This window comes from Narcine bancroftii, chromosome 7 (assembly GCF_036971445.1).
Source record: "Narcine bancroftii isolate sNarBan1 chromosome 7, sNarBan1.hap1, whole genome shotgun sequence".
NCBI classification, from domain to species: Eukaryota; Metazoa; Chordata; class Chondrichthyes; order Torpediniformes; family Narcinidae; genus Narcine; species Narcine bancroftii.
In genome coordinates, this window is record NC_091475.1 from 172,522,712 (window position 1) to 172,545,644 (window position 22,933).

At 40.7% G+C, this 22,933-nt stretch overlaps 1 protein-coding gene across 5 annotated transcripts in view; it reads left to right on the plus strand.

Moving 5' to 3' along the window:
• The window catches only part of mphosph8 (M-phase phosphoprotein 8), a 112,170-nt gene that overhangs the window by 79,548 nt on the left and 9,689 nt on the right, over positions 1-22,933 (plus strand). For 2 of the 5 annotated variants that reach the window (XM_069891331.1, XM_069891332.1), the window contains exons 10-13: positions 2,362-2,448; positions 4,187-4,341; positions 10,210-10,364; positions 13,575-13,705. In XM_069891331.1, the coding sequence (XP_069747432.1) occupies positions 2,362-2,448; positions 4,187-4,341; positions 10,210-10,364; positions 13,575-13,705 (528 nt within the window). Of the gene's footprint in view, positions 1-2,361; positions 2,449-4,186; positions 4,342-10,209; positions 10,365-13,574; positions 13,706-14,480; positions 14,749-16,808; positions 18,095-22,933 lie in introns of those variants that run through there. The other 3 variants (XM_069891333.1, XM_069891334.1, XM_069891335.1) reach the window with 3 other exon arrangements.

Consider the following 22,933-nt stretch of genomic DNA (forward strand, 5'->3'; position numbering starts at 1 on the left):
ATGATGTTGATCTCCTCCCGTAATGTCATAAATTTAGTCATAAGGACAGCAAATTTTTTTGCAGGCATTTGCTACACGAGCTTTAATTGGGTGAGACAGACTTGGTGACAGAACAGAGTAAAGCGAATGATCTAGATCATTGGAAGTAGGGTCACATCATGTTGTGGCATTCAGAAGTAATGAGCAACATAGTTAACGTTCTCTTCTTCTTTCTTTGGTCTTTAATGCAGTTGGATGATGAGGATAAAAATTTGTAATTATGTTTGTTGTGTTTACAAACAATGTTAATCCTTATTGTTTTAAAAAAAAATCCATACACGTCTTGATATTTGAGCAGTTGCAATTAGTTGTGTCGGGAAGAGTATCCGGTTCGATGGGCTCACAGAAATGAGTCACAAGTGTTGAAATCACACATAACTTTAACACACAGGTGATAAACGAGAATTTTAAATGGTACGATTACTATTTCACTTAAACCATGATATAGACATTCACCTCAGACCTAGGTTGGATTCCGATAATAGTGAACCTATACTCGACACACTCACATACTTGACTACACACCTGGTTCCCTGTACCACCAGGGGTTGCAGCACTCTGCAAGTATTGATCTATCGCAGTACTATGGCTCAGCTTCAGTGTAGTGAACACCTTTCCTGCGATACTTCCAGCGATGTCCACAGTAGCGACCTGGCATGAAGCAATGTCCAGGCTCAGACCACAAGGAAAACAGAAAGAATGTGCTGTGCGTTGGTGTTATACAGTGCTTATCTGTGATTCTAGCCAATAATGACCCTAGGTGATTTTAAATTAGCCAATGGCAAGGTGTGCACAAATGAGTGGCTAGAGTTCAACTTTAATTCACAGGTGATGTGACTTCTGAATAAGTTTCAGATAGGGAGGACACATGACCACTTGCAAATACACACATTCCAGACAGGCAGGGAGGCCACGTTTCCTCCACACAAACAATTGTTATTCCTCATGTGAACTCTGACTGCATTGGCAGTGAATATTTATTTGTCAGTGGCAAGTATTGTGAATTAGTAACAAATGATCCATGCCAATAAACTAATAATCCTGTATAAATCATAAGATCAGGTGACTAGGAAGGGAGGAATGGATTTATATTCTTTCTTCCTCCTTTTATAATTTTCCTGTCATTTGTATCAAAAAGCCATACAACCTTGTATCCCATTGATATAACCACATAAATTCTGGGAATCAAATAGAGAACTTTTAATTCTTGTGTCACTGCTTAACTATGAGGCTGCCAGGTTACTGTAGTCTTTTTTTTAATAAGACAGTCATTAGACCTTTTCACACTGCTGGCCAAATTGTGATTCTACTTGGATCTAGTGAAATTCCCGGAAATGCAAGATTCTTGGGCCTTTCACATTGCAGTCCAAATTCCCAGGAATTTTCCCTCCCTGGCAATTTAGAGGGGCTCTTGCCTCCTACCAATGATGCATTATGCACTCACAAGAGTAAGTTAACCCCCCCCCCCCCCTCTGTCCATCGCTTGCTCCCACCCCCCACCCCAGGTGCTTCAGGGCGGCTTCGGCACATTGCAATGGTGGCACAATGCAGGATGAAGGGCCGTCTTCATTTCCCATAATCCTTCATGCAGCTGGAACTGCTCTGATTATGGTTAACGAGGACGGCCATTCATCCCGCATTGTGCCGCCATTGCAACATGGTCCAGGAAAATTACCTGGGTTCACGGCCCTACCTACGAGGGTAGGGAGGGTTGCAGGGAAAATTTCCTGGGAATCTTCATTTATACTGCGGTGTGAAAAGGCCTATTGAATATGGTTAAAAATTGTTGCCTTGAACTTTCTTTTGCTTTCTATCTTTAACATCACTGTGATTTCAGTGAAAGTGCAGCAGCAACTCCATTTAGCTGCCTTGGCAAAATATTTGAAAATAACAAAATTAATAGAACTGAATAATGCATTCATCTAGAACAGGCATTCTCAAGGGGCACATATGACCCAACCTCCGCCCCCCCACTCCCCACCCCACCCCCCAAATGTGCCACAGCACATTTAAGGGAGCCTTGGACTAAAATCATAATTTTTGGGTTCTTTTTAAAATGTAGTTGCTAGGCGAGAAGTACAGAAGAAACCAACTAAGCTTAACTGATTCACAGGGAAGGGGGCCCACACTTTTGATCAGAGCTCGAAGGAGCCATAGCCAATAAAAGGTTGAGGGTGGCTGATCTAGAATATGATACAGAAGTCTTGTCTAATATGTTTTCAATTAGAATTTCATTTAGTTCTCCCATAACAACTGAAACATAATATCAATACATTTATCGCTAGAGTATTATCACTCTTTTTCCTTTTTTCCATTTCTCAGAATTATCTTACAACGGTTGCTATTCTTCTGGAGGCAGGTTCCCAGGTTAATGCTCAACAGATCAGCGGAGAAACTGCATTAATGAAGGTATATGTTTTAGTCTTGTTGTCCTTTTTTAATTTAAAAAAAATTAAATTTCACAATCTGACCCAAGGTGATTCAAAAACACATTGTAAGGGGAATTAAACAATAAAATCTGCAGATGCTGTGATTGTAGTTTACGCAAAAATGCTGGAGAAACTCAGCAAGTTAAACAGCATTCTTTATGTAGCAAAAAATAAAGATACGTAACCAGCATTTTTGGGCCAGAGCCCTTCCCCAAGGTATGAGGGGAAAAAAAACAGGCAGGTGCCTGCATAAAATGATGGGAGGGGGGAGTACAGGCCCAAAGGCAACAAGTTATAGGTGGATGTAGGTGTGATGGGTCAAGAGAAAACAGCTGAGAAGTTATCATGGAGGGAGATAGCACTCTGAATAAAGAGGGAAGTGAGTAGAGATAGAGGGATGAGGAAGAAAGGGGGGCAGGGGAACGGGCTAATGGAAAAGCATTCGACAACTGTATGGTATTAATATCGACTTCTCTGGTTTCCATTAGGCCACTCCCCTGTCTTGCATTAGATGCAATGTTAGGGCAGATCAGCAGATATCTCATACATAGTACAATAAAGACAGTTCAAAAGTGCAGAGTTTTAAAGAGCAATCAGTTGGTATGTAGGAGCAGCAACATAATTTTACTATTTTGAGGTTTGTTTAGAAATCTAATAAACTCAGGAAAGAAGCTGTTTGTGAGTCTGGAGGTGCATGATTTCAGACGTAAATCTTCCTTCTGACTGGAGGGAGGTGAGGAGAGTGTGTCCAGGGTAGAATGAGTCTTTTAATATGTTGACTATTTTTCTAAAGCAGTGGGAGTGATAGATGGAGTCAGTGGACCCTGAGCCTCATTCACATTCCACTGCAGTTACGCCGGGTGGTCAAATCTTTTCAATGGTGCACCTGCAGAAGTGGTTAAGGGATGGATACTGGAGACAAGGGAGGTTATTGAGGGGTGCTGATGATGGCCAAATTTCCTGAGGAAGTAGAGGGACTCGTGCGTTTTCTTGACTGTGGCATCAACGGGTAGACCATGACAAGTTACTGGCAATATTTACCCAAAGAGCCTTAAACCTGGGTACTATTCCCACCTCAACATTGTTGATGCTGGCAGGAGAATAAGCTCCACCCCTCCTCTTTAAATGTTTTACCAGCTCATTGGTCTTACTGGCACTTACTGGAGAGGTTGTCACCAAGGCACAAGTCCCTCTCTCTTTTCTACTTTGATTTGTTGTTAGATACATTAGATACATTGGTGGTGAATTTATTCAGGGAGTTGGAGTTGTGTTCGGCCATGTAGCTGTGGGAGTATAGTCTGGAATTGAGAATGCAGTAATTTCCCTGCATTCACAATGGGACTAGATTTTGTTGACTTGTTTGTTACAATGTAACACACTTAAACAAGGATTAGGAGAAGACCAAGGAGGGATGGAATACAACTGAAGCAATGTTGGTTATATTGGATCATGAAAGAATGAAAGCCATATGAATGTACAAAAAGTGAAATTCGCAAGTCTCCAGATGCTGTGATTGTAATAAAAAGCCAGAAATACTGGAGGAACTTAGCAGGTCTCGCAGCATCCATAGGAGGTAAAGATATGAAACCAACATTTTAGGCCTGGGCCCTTCTTCGAGGTACAGTTATATGTCTTTACCTCTTATGGACTCTGCGAGACCTGCTGAGTTCCTCCAGCATTTCTGTGAATGTACAAAAATATTTGTTTTGCCTTTGCAGGCTTGTAAGAGAGGAAATGCTGACATCGTAAGGCTTCTTCTAGAATATGGTGCAGACTGCGGCATCCTTTCTAAACATCAGAATAGTGCACTATACTATGCTAAACAGAGCAACAACATATTAGTCTATGATCTGCTGAAGAATCATGTGGAAACGTAAGTTAATTACCCGAAAAATGGCAAAATTACTTTTTAAGATATTTTAAGTTGACAATGGCAAAAATGTCAAATGTCCATTTTTGTAATCTTAACAAAATATTCATACGACATTGATTATATGTAGATTGTGCTTTTGTGGTTGTAAATGGTCCAGTTATTTAGTTAATTTATCTAGTTTCATTTGCATTCAAAAGATATTTAATCTTCAACTTTTAGTCTATATAGTGTTTCTAGGGGTTTCTGTAACTGAGGGTCCTTCTGGAAATGATTGATTGAAATTAATTATGATCAAGATGACTTTATGGTGACCAATAGAGTTGGAATACAGGCGAACCGGCTCCAATTGTAATGCGCGTGCGATTGGAGCAGCCTGCACTAAAGATGGTACTGGGCATCTTCCCCTTTCCCCAAAGGAAAGATCTCGCACGCATGAAATCTGAATAGCTGCCAGTCAGCGACGTAACTTCCGGATCCCAACGGCAGAAACAGGTTGAGTCTTTAAAAAGCCTCAGCGAACTAAGTGAGCTTTGGAATGAATCAGTCAACTGGCGGTTTCGTTATTCATTCTGTTAGAGCAAATGCTATATTGGTGACCCCGACAGTCCAAAAGGTATTTTGAACCCAGCATTATGGATGTAGCAGCAGTGAACACCGTTGAGTTAAAATTACCTACCTCTGGATGCTGCGACCCTGCATTTTGTTGAGCCAAGTGGAGGCACAGTTCCAGATCAGGCAAACAACATTGGACTCCACGAAGTGTTTCCTTGTGGTGAGCTCTTTGGACCAGGAAATCACTTCCCAGGTAGATGACTTCATCCGTGCCTTACCAGAGGAAGGACAATATGCAGCACTGAAATCGCTCCTCCTCAGCACCTTTGGACTTTCTAGGCACGAAAGAGCAGACAGGCTGATGCACCTGGGAGACAGGACCTCGTCAGCTCCAATGGATGAAATGCTGGTGCTGGCAGAGGGAGGCACAAGCCCTGCCTCATGTTTGAACAGGTATTTTTCGAACAATTGCCCGATGACATCCAGCTGCTGTTGGCAGATGCAGACTTCAGTGACCACTGGAAGGTAGCAGCCAGAACAGACATCCTCTGGAGAACCAAGAGGGAGAACAAAGCTGCTGTCAGCCAATTAACCAGAATACGGACCCTGCAGCATGCGAAGCCAAGTGGGACATAGGAGCGCCAGCAATCCCAACGGAAGACTGGAAAGTGAGGACCAATGGTGTTTCTATCACCAGAGATTTTAACAGAAGTCCACCTTGCGTGTTTCAGGGAAACGCCAGGGCCAACTACTGCTGATGGCTTCAGCAGCTGGCCACCCAGATGACCTTCTTCACATGTGGGACAAAAGGTCCAGACATTGCTTTCTCGTGGACATGGGGGCAGAAATTAATGCCATCCCACCCACCGTACTAGAGACCAGGACCAAACAGCAAGGTCCCACCTTGAGAGGCGCAATCAACAGCTCCATATGGACTTAGAGCCAATGCAAGGTCCAACTACAATTTGTCAGCAACACGTTTAAATGGGACTTCACGTTGACCGTGGTGGACAAACTGCTCCTGGGGGAAGATTTCCTAAGAGCCTACAGTTTGCTGGTAGATCTGAAGGGCAGGAGGCTGGTCCATTCTTAAACCTTCCAAACATTCCCTTTCAGGGAAGCCAGACCATCTGCCATGCACCTATCAGTTGCATTGTCCAATGACGAGTACAGCAGAGTCATCAAGGGCCAGAAGACTATCCCCGGATGTGATAGTACAGACCTATCACCAATGTATATAGTTACAGTATCAAGAGTGTAATGACTGTGCGTACAGCGATTGGCTGAGAGCTTAGCCACGCCTACTATCTGGGCCTTAAAGGGTTGTGTCCCTAGCCAGGTCGGATCATTCCGGACTGGTCGGCCACCTGTGAAGAGCTCCTGTCTTTTGCTAATAAAAGCCTTGGTTTGGATCAACAAGTCTTTGGTTCTTTCGACGAGCTCTACACCGGACAAGCTTTGCCTGGCCAAAGAGGAGTTCAGGTGCATGGAAGAGCTTGGAATCATCCACAGGTCAGACAGCTACACATCATGCTGAAGACAGGCGGAGGTTGGCGGCCATGTGGAGACTACAGACGGCTGAACGAAGCCACCACACTGGACCGCCATCCCCTACCGCACATCTAAGACTTAACAGCCAACCTACACAGAGCCTGTATTTTTTCAAACGTCAACCTGGTATGTGGCTACCATCAAATTCCGGTGCAGCCAGAAGCATCCAGAAAACTGTTTGGATTACCCTTTTGTTCTGTTTGAGTTTCTGCGCATGCCTTTCGGGCTTTAAAAAAATGCTGCATAGATTTTTCAGCGCCTTATGGATGCAGTGGGCCAGATTTGGATTTCCTATTCATATACCTGATGACATTCTGATCACCAGCAGGAATCATAAGGGGCACTTACCTCTGCCAACTGTACACCCAACTGAGCAAGTTTGGACTGACCATTAACCCAGTTTTGGCGGGAGCCCATCAATTTCCTGGGCTACAGGATTTCAAAGGATGGCGTGACACCCCTGTCGAACAAAGCAGAAGCCATCCAGAAGTTCAACAGGCCTCCCGCAGTCAAAGATCTGTAGGATGTTTGGGTATGGTAAACTTCTACCACCGTTTCCTTTCATCAGCAGCCAACATCATGCGATCACTGTTCACCCTGATGTTGGGTAAAAAGAAAGACATCTCTGGAACCCAGAGGCCGAAACAGCTTTCGTCCAAACAAAATAGGGCCTGGCAAACTTTTCCATGCTAGTACCACCCAGGACCAATGTTCCGACAGCCCTCACAGTGGACGCATCAAACGTGGCAATCGGCAGGGTACTGGAACAACTTCTGGATGGACACTGGAAGCCCCTGGCTTTCTTCAGTAGACATTTAAGACCACCGAGTTGAAATACAGTGTTTTCGACAGAGAGCTGTTAGGAGTCTACCTGGTGCTCTGGCATTTTAGATACTTTCTGGAAGGCAGACCTTTTACAGCCTTCGTTGACCACAAACCTCTAACCTTTGCATTCACCAAGGTATCAGACCCCTAGTCAGTAGTGGCATCTTTCATACATATCGCAGTTTACAATCTAGCGATCTAGCACGTCTCCGGTAAAGACAACGTCTTGGGCAGATGTTCTATCCAGGCCAACTATCAAAACATTGGCAAAGGGGATCAACTATTCAGAACTAGTAGAGCGCAATGAGGAGACACACAACTACAGGTCGGCAGTCTCAGGACTGCAGCAGCAGGACGTGCTCTTGAGTCCAAGTGAACAGACTCTCCTTTGCAACACGACCACCGGCCATCCCTGCCCATTATCCTGGCAGGCTGGAGACGGCATGTATTCAACTCATTGCATGGCCTAGTGCACCTCTCAATCCGAACTACAGTTCACATAGTATTCAGTCAGTTCATGTGGCATGGCCTCAAAAAACAGGACAGCGATTGGGTGAGAAAATGCACACAATGTCAGGCAGCAATGGTCAAGAGGCCCACCAAAGCCCCCCAGCAGCAGTTCCAAGCCACAACCCGCAAATGTGATCATAACCATGTCGAAATTGTAGGGCCACTGCTGGTATTACGGGGAGCATGGTACTTCCTCACCATGGTGGACTATTTCGCCAGATAGCCAGACGGTTCCCCTCACAGACACTACCACCAAATCCTGTGCCAGATCCCTAGTTGCAACTTGGATAGCATGTTTCGGCATCCCAGCCCACATCACATCGGACAGAGGGGCCTAGTTCACGTCGAGCCTGTGAGCCATTGCAACCAGCTCGTTGGGGACCTATCTGCATCACACCACAGTCTATCACCCACAGTCAAACGGCCTAGTGAAGCACTTCCATAGGCACCTGAAATCAGCAATGATGGACAGGCTGAAAGGCCCAAATTGGGTGGATGAGCTTCTCTGGGTTCTACTCGGGATCCACAAAGCGCCTAAAAAGACCTTCAAGCTTCTTCAGCCGAATTGGTCTATTGGAACCCCCCTGGCAGTCCCCAGCAAGTTTCTACCTACCCAAGGGGGCAAGAGACAGACAGCATGGTGGTCTTGAGCAAGCTCCGCGAGATACTGGGTAACCTGGCACCCATCCCGAATTCCCAACATGGGTGAGCACCGACCTCTGTACCCAGATACTTAAAAGACTGTGAGAATGTCTTTGTCAGGAAGGGTGCACACCGGCCACCACTGCAGCAGCCATACGAAGGGCTGTTTAGAGTAGCCAAAAACAATGGGTCTACGTTTGTGCTGGACATTGGAGGTAAAGAGGAGGTATTCACTATTGATTGATTTGAAGCCAGCACATATGAACTTGGAAAGACCAGTTGAAGTGCAAACACTCAGGCGTAGATGCAGGCTGCCCAAACAAAAGAAAGTGCAGACTTTGGGTTTTGGAGATAAGATTGCCAGTTCTGAGGGGGGGTTTGTGTGGTGATCAACGAGGTTGGTGTACAGGCGAACTGGCTCCGATTGTAATGTGTGCGCAGTCGGAGCAGCCTGTACCACAGACGGCACTGGGCATCTTCCCCCTTTCCCCAAAGGAAATAGCCCGCATGCGTGAAATCTTAATAGCTGCCAGTCAGCGACGCAACTTTCGGTTCCCAACGGCAGAACAGATTGCGTCTTTAAAAAGCCTCAGCGAACTAAGTAATAAATCAGCGAACTTTGGAATGAACCTTTCGACTGCTGGTCTTGTTATTCGCTCTGTTAGTGCGAATGCTACAACTTGATTCCCAGCATCTGGCTTTAAATCAAGTCTCCACTCATTCACCTACATCTGTCAACTATTATGATGGTGAGAAAGGCATCAGTTAAGTTTGGGGGAGCAACAGTGAGAAAAGTGATAACCTGAGATTAGTGTTTTAATAAGCCCAAAGACCTGCTGAAACTCGAACTGAATGAACAAAACTTGCAGCAATGATGAAACTCATCAGACCATTATCATTAATTCAAGTGCCATTTGAGGATGTGTTGACCCCTGGTAATGCAATAGTCTAGTTCTGCATGGCTTGCCATGAACTTCCTCTCAAAGCTGCTATAGGGATTTTATGATTCTATCTTTTCACTTTGATCTCTACCTTCCTCAGTTCTGTTTCTTACCACTTTACCAAGTATGCGTATCATCTGTCTTCCAAAGCTGGTTCATGTGTCAATTCCTTGAGTATCATGGGCTTCAGGAAACAAAGATGCTTTATTTGGTTCAAGATCAAGTGATTTATTGTTATTGTTGTTCATGTATTTAAGTAATCCCTGTATCCCATTTCCAATGAATTAACACACTTTCTCTGTAGAATCCAGGTTTGCATCTATACAGTGCTGCTGGGGAAAAGTTTCTTTGTTATTATTTCAGTTGTCACAGTAATATTTCATGAATACTGCCATTTGTGTTCTTCCTTGCTCTCATCACTGTTCCTTTAGCACTTTTCTGCCTTCGTCCGACAAAGTTGCTTTTCAGTCACTTTGCTTGGTCATTACCTATTTTGAATTGTTTGTTTAAATGATAAAATCTTTACTTTGTTGATTTTTCATAACAAGCACCTTTTGCATCCCTTTCAGTTCGGTAAAAAGGTTTAATCGGTCCCTTACATTCCATCCAAATTGATGGCATAAGCTGTATACTTCAGATTGTTTTGTACTTACATTTTGATTTCTTCCTTGGCCTCTTGTAAATGGGCATTCCCTCAATGAACACCTTCTCAAATTAAGCTGACATGGCATTCTTCGACATTATAAATAAGTTTGAGCTCTTGGAAATGTAATATTTTTCAAAACTATTTGTAGTTTCTTTAGTTTGAAAAATCTCTCATGATGTACAATTTTATTTTTCTGACTAGCATATCCAGAGTGGCAGATGAGACAATTAGGGATTACTTTGAAGCTCGTCTGTCATTGCTTGAACCTGTATTTCCTGTAGCTTGTCATAGACTTTGTGAAGGCCCAGACTTTGCTTTGGACTTCAACTACAAACCTCAGCACAGTTCAGTTGAAGGTATGTCAATTGTCTGTGGGCAGGTGGATAAGCGAATGGGTTTTGGAAAGATGGCAAATAACATTTTAGCAAGACATTGTTTTTAATTATCTTTTTAAATTCTTTACAAATTGTACTAAAATGGCTATTTTATAAATTAATATAAAAATGTCAAAACACAACTCTAAAACCTGTTTGTTAAGAATGTAAAAATAAAAGCTAACATTTTCCAGATTGATTCCTGTGATGATGAGTTCGATTGAAGAGTAATGGAGCAGATCTGGTCTGTACTTTCTAGATTTCAGAAGAAGCATGGAGATTTAATGGAAATGTACAGAATTTTTACAGAGCTTGACAGTTCAGGGTTCATGTTTCTCATGGATTCCAAATTTAAAATAAAGACTTACCTATTCATCTATGAGGTAATTTAAGACAGATCAATAGGTATGAAGGGAATCAAGGATATGGGATCAATGTGGAAAAGTAATGATGAAACAAAAAATCAGCGATGTTATTTTGGAATAAGAAGGGTCACCCAAATGGCAGAATAGCCTACAATTTGATATCTTTCTAATGTTATGCCAGTTACTTTCTTTAAAACCAGTCTGATCAGGGAAGAACTTTCATACAAATAATTTTTTTTATAGTCATAGAGTTTGTACAGCACAGAAAAGGGCTTGGGGATGGCTATGTCCATGCCAACTATTGTACTAAACAATATTCCCAATTACTGAAATTTGGTCTGTAGTCTTGTACGAACCAAATGCATCATAAATGTTATGGGAGAATCTACCTCCATCATTTTAGGCATCATATTCCAAATTCCATCCATTTGCTCTGTGTCCCCTAGTTCTACTCTTGCCTGCCAGTGGAAACAACCTCCTTGCTCTATATTATCTATTCTTTTAATAATTTTATGTTTCTCTAGCATCCAAACCCCACCCCCATAATCCTTCAAATCTCCAATGAATATAGTCCCACTGCTACTTGATCTCTCCTCATAAGCTAACGCCCCTCCTTTCTAAAGTAAGGAGACTAGCTGCAGCCTCACCAGTACCCTACACAGTTCCAGCAGAACCTCCCTGCTCTTAAATTCAATCCCAGCTGTTCATAGGAAACAGATTGATGAGATAAGCATAAACCAAGATAACAAAGGCATGATGAGCAAAGTAATACACTTCTGCTTTGAAGTTGTGAGTAAACTTCATAAAAACACCAAAGGAAAATAATATTCCTGTATCCATCTTATCAATCCTCTTCATAATGTTGTCTGCTCCGCTTGGGTTACCCTTCAGCTTGTTCTGTTTCAGGGAAACAAATCCAACTTATTCAATCTCTATTACTGAAATGCTTCAATTCAGATACAGGTACACAATCCTTTATCTGGAACCTTTGGGGGACAGTGTGTTCCGAATTTTGGATTTTTCCAGATTTCAGAACCAAAGCCAGCTGCCCCAGATTTAAACCCACCTAAATTGTGCTGCCGTATCCATGCCCTTCCAGTCACACTGGCGTCTCTCTCCCCTCACCTGCCCACCCGAGTTGCGCTGCCATCTCTCTAACCCCCCCCCCCCCCGCCCGAGTCACGCTGCCGTCTCTCTCCTCCCCCTGCCCACCCGTCGCGCTGCTGTCGCTCTTCCCCACCGCCCGCCTGCCTGAGTTGCGCTGCCGTCTCTCTCTCTCCTCCCCTCCATCCGCCCCGAATCACACTGCCGTCTCTCCTTCCCCCCCCCCCACCCACCCAAGTTGCGCTGCCATCACTCTCCACCCAACCTAGTCATGCACTTCTCTCTCTCTCTCTCTCTTTCCCCCCCCCCCCCCACCCCCACTGTACCAGCACCAGGAAAAAAATGCTGGTTTTTGGAGCTTTCCAGATTTTAGATGTCCAGATTAAGGATTGTGTACCTGTAATATTCTGGTGAATCTGCTCTCCCACAATTGCATCCTTTCCATAGTATGGTGACCAGAACTGTACACAATACCCCAGGAGTGACCTAAAATATTTTGTAAAGCTGAAACAAGATGTCTTTCCTTTTATGTTTTGTGCCATGACTGATAGAGGCAAGCATCCAGTTTGCCTTTTTCTCAACTCTTATCTACCCATGCTTTCACTTCCAAAGTGATATAGCATTCTTAATTTATAAGCAACTATGTTTATATTAATAGAAAGGGTATAAAAGGTTAGAAGCATATGTACAAATTTTGATCCACTTGTGTGATAATTAATTCAAACACTAGTTATATACTTCTAAGAGGTAGATGTTGAGATGTTTATAGGATGTGAGAGTCAAACCAAAAGGTGCAGAGGGATTTTTTCCAGAGATTGGTAAACCTTTGGAATACCTTACCCCCAGAGGATTGTGGAAGCTCGAAAACTGGGTAAATAAAGAAGATAAGTTATTGAAAGAATGCAACATTTATAACTGGCACACATGATGAGTTGAGGCTTTGGGCAGATTACCCTTGATCATAGCAGGGCTGGCTTGAAGGGCCAAATTACCTAGTCCTGTTCATATTATGTATTATATTCTTGAGTTGTACATTCCTATTAGTTTTAGAAATCATTTGGGAGAAAGAAAGAACAAACAAACTTGCAGTTATATGACATTAGGCAAGCCAGTCACAGATTCTTACTGCTGCCTTTAAATTCTAAAAAGCCAAAGCCATTGAGGGATTGGGGATTGACCGTAAACCTTAGCATTGACACTAATGCTGTTTTACTATATATTAAATTTAAAATGTCAATAATATTTGCAAACCCCTATGGCAGTTAATTTGTCTTAACTATTGTATATCCACTATTTGATTTCTTGCAATTACTAGTCACTAATTTGGTGTGAGCCAGAACTTTTGAAGATTTTTTATTAATTTTTTTTCTCACATTTAGATAACGTTTCTTGAAATTTAATGAGGGGAACTTTGATTTAAACAAAAATCTTCATTATGTCTGCCATTGTATCAGGTCCTTGACAATTTCCTGAGCTTTCCTCTTCTCTGCTTCCTTTTAATGCTAAATATTAAATGTAGAATATTCTTAAAGTCTGTGTACGGAAATGTGTTTTAATTTTTGTTAGGTGTTGGGTATTTGGGTAGCATTATTTGAGTTTACTTGATTTACATAGGGGTAAATTACACTTGTGGAGCGCACCATTTATAAATAAAAACAATATTTGCGTTGCCTCAAATTTGCATATCTGCAAGTTCAACTAATCAAGCTTTATTTCTCTCCAGGAACTGGGATTCTTCTGTTTATCTTCCATGCAAATTTTTTTAGTCATGACAATATAGTGGCAAAACTTTGTGGATCCTGCAGTGTTCAGGCTGTTATTCTAAATGATAAATTTCAACTTCCTGTATTCTTGGTAAGTATTTTAGTTTGCATTTTTAACCTAATTAATGGGCTACGAGGAAATTGGGGTTGTCACCAGAGTCAAAAGTTGGTGTTGATGTAACACAACTTGTGGCTGATCCACAAGGTGGAAGTCTATCTCCTATTATTGAACATGGGTGAATTACAAATCCTTAATAGCTACTCTTGCTGCCAACAAAATTTACTGAAATCAATTGGGCAACAATAGATGGAGGGATTTAATAGCTGATCAATCAAAATCCATTGTTAGTTTCAGTTGGTATTTGTAGGTAGCATCTTTAACTCTGCCTCATGGGATGCAACAAATGCAGTGGAAATAGTTAGAGTCTGTACCCCCTTCTCAGTTTTGTGTGTTTTGAGTTGAGTGAAAGTGGAGGTTGTATAATCTTCATTTATATTACTGATCCAATGAATAAATCAAAAGATGATGGTTATTAGTGAAGTAAAACATGAAAATCTGTAGACACCGTGATTGAACTAAAAACGCACAATGCTGGAGAAACTTAGCAGGTCAAACAGTGTCCTTTGAGCCCTTCATAGCCTGAAATGTCAGTTATGTATTTTTACCTTTGCTATATAAAGGACATTGTCATAGTTATTTGTGAACTGTATGTATAAAGATGAGGTTGTGTTATCTATGGCGCTGAGAAACTAAAGCAAGCAGGCAACAGAACTTGCTGCTCGTAGGAAGAAAATTCTTTTTGGTGGGATGAATTAATTGCACCTTAATGATTATAGTTTGGAGATCTGATTCTCTTCATTCATAGATCCATTGATGGCAGGACCAGCATTCAGTGCCCATTCCTGATCTCAGTGATGACCATCCTTTTCCAAGTGCTTATGAAGAAGATGCTTGTATTTGGCAGACTGTTTCAAGATTTTAACCCAGTAACGATGATGTGTTTTCAGATCAGACTAGTGTGCAAATTCGAGTGAGGCTACTCCTCAGCAAATATTGCAAATTAACTTGCACACCTTGTTCTTATGCTTCATCTATTTTAACACTGCCCAAATTGGCCACTAAAAAAACAGTAAAGGAAGAAAAGATGAAACTCTTGAGTCCCTTTGATTTCTGAATTTTCTCCCCATTTGGAAAATAATCATTTTTATTCCTTCCATCAAAATGTTTAACCATATACTTCCCTATTTCCCACTTCTTTGCCCATTCTCCCTATCTCTCCAAGTCCCTCTGCAGACATCCTTCTTCCCCATTACCTGCCCCTCCACCCATCATCTGCACACTTGGCCCCACAGCTGTCAATTCAGTCATCCAGAATAATGTTTAACATGAAAAGAAGCAGACCTAACACCCAACCCCTTTGGAACACCATTAGTCACTGGCAGCAAACCAGAAAAGGCCTCCTTTACTTTCCCTCTATGCCATTTGCCAGTCAGCCATTTTTTGTTGCTGCAGTTTCCAACCAGACAGCATCAATATTGACTTCTCCAATTTCTTCTTTCTCTTCTTCCTCCTCCCACCTGTTTCCACCTATTGCCTATTAGCCTGAGTACCTCTCTTTTTTCCCCCCTTTTCGGGCATCTGCCTGATTTTTGGTACATCTGAAGAAGGGCTTAGACTTAAAACATTGACTGCCTTTGCTTTCTATGGATGCTGCATGACCTGTTGAATTTCTCTGGTACATTTGTGAACTGCAATTCTATCCATGCCAGTACTTTTTCTGTAATACTATGAGCTCATTCCTGTTTAGGAAGTTGTGGCAGATGAATGTGTGGCTGATGGGTTCAGATATGTAGATCTTTGGGATCTCTTCTGGGGAAGCTATACTCTGTACAATATCCTAGTGGGCAGATTTACTAGAACTGTTGGGGAGATTTTAAACTAGTTTTGGCAGGGGGATAGGAGCCAGAATGTGAGAGCAGAAAGTGGAAAGGATGATGCAATGTGTTTTGGGTTTGTGTAGAAGGACAGACAGGGGAGGAAGCATAAATCTAGTCTGATGGAGGGTTTGAAATCAATCTGTTTCAGTGCAAGGAGTATTAGGAATAAAGAAAATGATCAGTAAGTGGAATCATGATGTTGTGGCTGTTACAGAGACATGTCTAATGCAAGGACAGGATTGGCTGATGCACGTACCGTAGTTTAGATGTTTTAGAAGAGAGAAAATGATGGGTAAATGCCAGGGGGGTGGGAGTAGCATTACTGTAGAGGGAGTGTGTACTGAGTGGTGTGGATGGAAGTCAGAAAAGGGAAGGGAGCAATCCCTGTATTGGGAGTAGTCTATAGGCCCCCAAAATACCCCTCGTGGCACTGAGGAACAGATTAACTGGCAGATTTTGGAATGGAGCAGAAATAATAGGGGAGGTTGTTATAGGAGACTTCAACTTGACTGGCATCTCCTTACTGCAAATATGGGGACAAATTTATGAGAAGTGTCCTAGAAGGACACTTGACACAGTTTGTGAACCAGCTGATGAGAGGAGAGGCCATACTGGATCTAGTACTGGGTAATTAAACTGGTCAAGTAACAGATCTCCCAGTGGGAAAGCATTTCGGTGATAGTGCTCACAACTCCCTAAGCTTTAGGATAGCTATGGACAAGGATAGCTGCAGACAATATTGTAGTGTTTAATTGAGGAAGAGTTAATTACTGTGGGATGAGGTAGGAGTTAGAGAGAGTAAATTGGGAACAGATGTTATCAGGAGAAAGAATAGAATTAATGTGAATAAGGTTTGTCCCATTGAGACAGGGAAAAGATGGTAGGAAAAGAGAACAGTGGTTGGCAAAATGGGTGAGGTAAAGTCCAGAAAAAGTCACTCATGTGACTTGCAAAACCTACCACCTTCTCCAGCAAACAACAGAAGTTCTTCCTTCTGCTCACATTGTTATCCTAAGTATAAACAAAACCCAGGAGTGACCTTTCTGTGAGCACTTTGCAGAAAGGGTTATAGACAACCTGACTCCAGCAAGAATGGTCAAGCATTTTATGAGCCATTAGCACCTACTGGTGAAATAACTGAGGTCGTGCAATGTGAATTCTTCAGTCTTTCAAATAAGATCTGTTTTAAAAATGTGTGTATGCATGTAACTTACTCTAAATCTTACAAATTCCCCAAAATATTATGATCATTACAGCACCTTCAGCGCTGCCCCCTAAATGTCACTTCGCACACACCTGCAGCCGGCTCCAGAGCCTCATTCCACCTGAAAACGGCTATTGAGATTGATGTCCCTGGGACCAGGCAAGATATTCCTTGAAGTTGCTATGGGAAGGAAAGGAAGAGATTGCTGGGGCGCTGGTGATGGATTTTGCATCCTCCTTGGCCACAGGGGCGATGTTAGAGAATGGCAAATGTGGTCCCTTGTTTAAAAAAAGGTAATAGGGTGAATCTAGGGAATTACAGACCCAGTGAGTTTTACATCAGTGGTGAGCAAACTATTAGAGAGGATTCTTGAGGACAGGATTTACAATCATACAAAGAAATATAGTCTACTCAGGGATCGTCACCATGAGTACGTGAAGGGAAGGTCGTGCCTAGTGAGTCTAATTGAGTTTTTTGAGTAATTAACAAAAGAAATTGATGAAGATAGGATGGGATCCATGGAACTGTGTCTCTGTGGATAGAGAATTGGCTTGCCTGTACAGAGTGTAGTAATGGACAGAAAGTATTCTACCTGGAGGTCAGTGACTAGTGGAGTTCTGCAGGAATTTGTTCTAAGACTCCTTCTCTTTGTGATTTTTTTTTCCTCAATAACCAGGACAAAGAAATAGAGGCATGAGTCAGTAAGTCTGAAAATGATACGAAAGTTGTGGATGGTGCTGAGGCTGTCACAGGTTACAACAGGATATAGACAAGATACAGAGTTGAGTGGAAAAGTGGCAGATGGAGTTCAATCCAGATTAGTGTGAAGTGCTGCATTTTGGAAGGCCAAACTTTAAGAGAGAATACATGGTTAATGATAGGATACTTAACAGTGTGGAAAACCAGAGGGTGCCCATACATCTATTGCCATTGGAATCCATAGATCTCTTAAAGTTGTGGAGCATGTTGATAGAACAATTAAGAAAACTGGGCTTCATTAATTGGGAGATTCAGTTCAGGAGTCCTGAGGTAATGTCTTGTATCTGTAAATATCTTTCCAATTTTTGGGAAAGGGTATTTCGTCTTTAGTTCTTAATATTGGTACAAGCCCAAAGGACCCCAAAACCCAGCAGCAATAGATATTCACCACGACAAATGGTTTCTTAAACAAAATTTGCTTTTAATTATCTTTAAACATGAAAACAGAATCAGGCTTTAACTTATCTCTATTTTTTATCTTACATAACTTAACCCCCTTCTAATTCTAAGCCCATATGTATGTAATGTGTGTGTAAATTTAGCAAAGTTCTTTGGTTCACAGTCCAATCTCACTTCTCATTCTTCCAAGTTCACTGGTTGCAGGCAATTCTTATACTGTATAAAGTACACCAGGCTTTGGTGCTTGAAAGGTAAATGGTTTCCGCTCAGGAAGGTTCTTGTAGGTTTTGTAGAGAGAGATGTGTTGTTCAAGGATTTCCACAACTGAGGTACTTCCCTCAGTCACCTCAGTGTCTTGCTTTTTTTAATTTTTTTTAATTTTTCACACCATAAACCACACTGACCAAGATACATACATTTTCCTTTTCAAATATATAGTGTCATTTTCTTTCCCCCCCTCCCTCCTCCCATCCCACCCTCCCTACCTCCCCCCCCCATTCATTTAAAGTACAAAATATAAGACACATTAAACCAGTCAAACAATGTTGTCATTCAATAAAAATAAACAAGAAATTCCACTGAGTCAATTCTTTTCATTTCCTTCTCCTTTCGTTAATTTAGGTGGTAGATGTCCCCGGTAGGTTTTCTCTATTGTGTTTCATGTATGGCTCCCATATTTGTTCAAATATTTCAATATTATTTCTTAAATTATATGTTATTTTTTCTAATGGAATAGATTTATTCATTTCTACATACCATTGTTGTATTCTCAAATTATCTTCCAATTTCCAGGTTGACATAATACATTTTTTTGCTACGGCTAGAGCTATCTTAACAAATCTTTTTTGTGCACCATCTAAATCAAGTCCAAATTCTTTATTTTTTATGTTACTTAGGAGGAAGAGCTCTGGGTTTTTTGGTATATTGTTTTCTGTAATTTTATTTAATATCTGGTTTAGATCTTTCAAAATTTTTCTACTTTCTCACATGTCCAGATTGCATGAATTGTTGTTCCCATTTCTTTTTTACAACGAAAACATCTGTCAGATACTGTTGGGTCCCATTTATTTAACTTTTGAGGTGTAATGTATAGCCTGTGCATCCAGTTATATTGTATCATACGTAAACTCGTATTTATTGTATTTCTCATCGTTCCAGAGCATAACTTCTCCCATGTTTCCTTCTTTATCTTTATATTTAAATCTTGTTCCCATTTTTGTTTAGTTTTACCATTTGTTTCCTCATTCTCCTTTTCTTGCAGTTTAATATACATATTTGTTATAAATCTTTTGATTGTCATTGTATCTGTAATCACATATTCAAAGTTACTTCCCTCTGGTAACCTCAGACTACTTCCTAATTTGTCCTTCAAGTAGGATCTCAATTGGTAATATGCCAACACTGTATCTTGAGTTATATTATATTTATCCTTCATTTGTTCAAAGGATAATAATCTATTTCGTCAAAAAACAATTTTCTATTCTTTTGATCCCTTTTTTCTCCCATTCTCTAAAGGAAAGGTTATCTATTGTAAAAGGGAGTAACTGATTTTGCGTCATTATTTGTTTTGGTAATTGGTCATTTGTTTTATTCCTTTCTACATGAATCTTCTTCCAAATATTGAGCAGATGATGTAATACTGGAGAACTCCTACGTTGTACCAATTTTTCATCCCATTTATATAATATGTGTTCAGGTATCTTTCCCCCTATTTTATCTAGTTCTAATCTAGTCCAATCTGGCTTTTCCCTTGTTTGATAAAAATCTGATAGCTATCTTAATTGTGCGGCTCTATAATAATTTTTAAAGTTTGGCAATTGTAAGCCTCCTTGTTTATACCATTCTGTTAATTTATCTAGTGCTATCCTCGGTTTCCCCCCTTTCCATAAAAATTTCCTTATTATTTTCTTTAACTCCTTGAAGAATTTCTCTGTCGAGGAGGAGTCACGTGATGGAGTAGTGGCCGGACGGTGAACTCCAGCCCTCTCCAGAAAAGTCGGGAAAAACAAGAGAAAACACAAAGGCACAGAAATAAAAGTTACAGAAAAGTGAGTATAAAGGTGGAAAGAAGATGGCGACAAAAAAAGAAAAGTCGAAAGCAACGGTAAGAAGAGAGGAAGAGAAGACAAAGGAGGAAAAAGGTGAAGGCCTTACCTGTCCGAAGAGGCCCGCTGCGGAGAGAGAAACCCGCTCCCTCAGGTCGGTAAATAATGGACTACAAAAATGGCTCGCAGAGCCGAGCAAAAACTTCGCGCATGCGCGATGCGAATGAAAAAAAACACACCGATGGGAGGGGGGACCAGCTGGGGAGTCGATCTCCACAGCCGGCAACGACAGCTGCAGAACACCTGCAGCAAGAAGAGACCACAGAAGACAATAGAAACAAGAAAGAAGAGGAGGAAAGGGCAACAAAGAAACAACAGATGGTCAACCCAGAGGAAGAAGAAGAGGAAGAGTATGGTGAAATAGAAGAAGAAAAGATAGGCAAGGTAAAGGATATACTTGCTCTTATTAAAGGATACATGGAGTCATTTAAAGAATGGCAAACACAGGAATTTAAGGATTTAAGAAAAAGAATAAACAACACAGAAGAGAAAATAATTAAAATGGAGATGACCTTAACAGAAATGGGAAAAAAAATGGACAAGATGGAACAGCGGGCAGTAGCAGCAGAAATGGAGGTAGAAGACTTAAAAAAGAAATTGGAGAAATCTAATAAAAAAACTAAAGAGACACAAGAACTACTAGCTCAAAAAATAGATACAATGGAAAACCATAACAGAAGAAATAACATAAAGATAGTGGGCCTTAAGGAAGATGAAGAAGGCAAGAATATGAGGGAGTTTATAAAAGAGTAGATCCCTAAGACCCTAGGATGTCCAGAACTACAGCAAGAAATGGAAATAGAAAGGGCACATAGAGTATTGGCCTCTAAACCACAACCACAACAAAAACCAAGATCTATTGTAGTAAAATTCCTAAGATATACTACAAGAGAAAAGGTACTGGAGAAGACAATGGAAAAAGTAAGAGAGGGCAACAAACCACTGGAGTATAAAGGGCAAAAAATCTTCATTTATCCAGATATAAGTTTTGAACTCCTAAAGAAGAGAAAAGAGTTCAATACAGCAAAGGCGATTTTATGGAAGAAAGGGTATAAATTTATACTAAAGCATCCAGCGGTATTGAAAATACTTATTCCAGGACAACAAAACAGACTATTCTCGGATCCAGAAGAAGCACGAAAATTTGCAGAACAATTACAAAAATAGACTGAGGGATGAAGACGGGTAATGAGAGTAAAAATGATCACGATTGATATGTATGCAGGTAAAGAGGTATAAGAGTGAATAGAGACAATGAGCATACATGAATGTATCTGTACTTAGAGGAAAATATAGATAGTATAGACAAGAATTAATAAGGGAAGGTAATGGAATAGAGAGAATAAGGAGGGAATTAAAAGAGGGACCTTTGTGACATATGAAAAGTGAAATCTTTTCTGGGGGAGGCGGGGTGGGGGGAAATAGCGGTCACTGCAAAATCAGTTGACGCTTGCGAGTGGATTCGCAAATCCAAATGGAGAGGGGAGATGTGGTTGTCCGACAAGGGATAAAGGACAACTCAGGAGGTGAAGGGGAGATTGGGGATAAATAAGATAGAAATAGGAGAATAAGGAAAATGTTGGATGTTGTAGGAATGTTGTCTTATAAAGAGTTGAAAATAAGAAAACAGAAATGGAAAAGGAGGAAAGGTAATGATGGAAAAACGGAAAGAGAAGATAAACAAAATATAAAAGGGCTACGCTGAACTATATGTCTTTAAATATTAATGGAATACATAACCAAATTAAAAGGAAGAAACTACCAAATTTAAATGAATAAATGTATTCCATTAGAAAAAATAACATATTGGTTAAGAAATAATATTGAAATATTCGAACAAGTATAGGAGCCTTACATTAAATACAATAGCGAAAACCTACCGGGGACAAACATTACCTAAGTTGATGGAAGGAGAAGGAAAGAAAAGAATGGACTCAGTAGAATTTCTGGTGTAATTTTGTTGAATGACAACATTGTCTAACTGAATTAATGCAACCTAGATTGTATACCTAAAATGGATGAGAGGGGGGGTTGGGGGGGTGGTTTGGGAGGAAAGGGGGGGGGGAGAAAAACTCACTGTATATGTGTGAAAAAGAAATAGTGTATAGCATGGCTAATGTGATTTATGGTGTGAAAAATAAAAAAAAATTTAAAAAAAAAAGGAATTTCTCTGTCAAGTGTATTGGCAATGCCTGAAATAGGTATAGTATCCTTGGGAAAATGTTCATTTTAATACAGTTTATCCTTCCTATTAATGTTAGTGGTAAATCTTTCCAATGCCCTACATCGCCCTGTAATTTTTTCATTAGTGGATAATAATTGAGTTTATATAGATGGCCGAGATTTTTATTTATTTGTATACCTAGGTATCTTATTGCTTGCATTTGCCATCTGAATGGTGATTCCTTCTTAAATTTTGAGAAATCCGCACTATTCATTGGCATTGCTTCACTTTTATTTACGTTAATCTTGTAACCCGACACTTCTCCATATTCCTTCAATTTCTTATATAATTCTTTTATTGATAGTTCTGGTTCAATTAAGTATACTATAACATCGTCCACAAATAAACTGATTTTATATTCTTTGTCTTTTATTTTTATCCCTTTTATATTATTTTCTGTTCTTATCAATTCTGCTAGTGGTTCTATAGCTAACGCAAACAATAAGGGTGATAGTGGGCATCCCTGCCTTGTTGATCTGCTTAAATTAAATTGCTTTGATATATATCCATTTACTGTCACTTTCGCCAATGGCCCCTTATATAATGCTTTAATCCAATTAATATATTTCTTTTGTAAGCTGAATTTTTGTAGTACTTTGAATAAATAATTCCATTCTACTCTGTCAAAGGCCTTCTCTGCATCTAAAGCAACTGCTACTGTTGGCGCTTTACTCCCTTCTCCTGCATGAA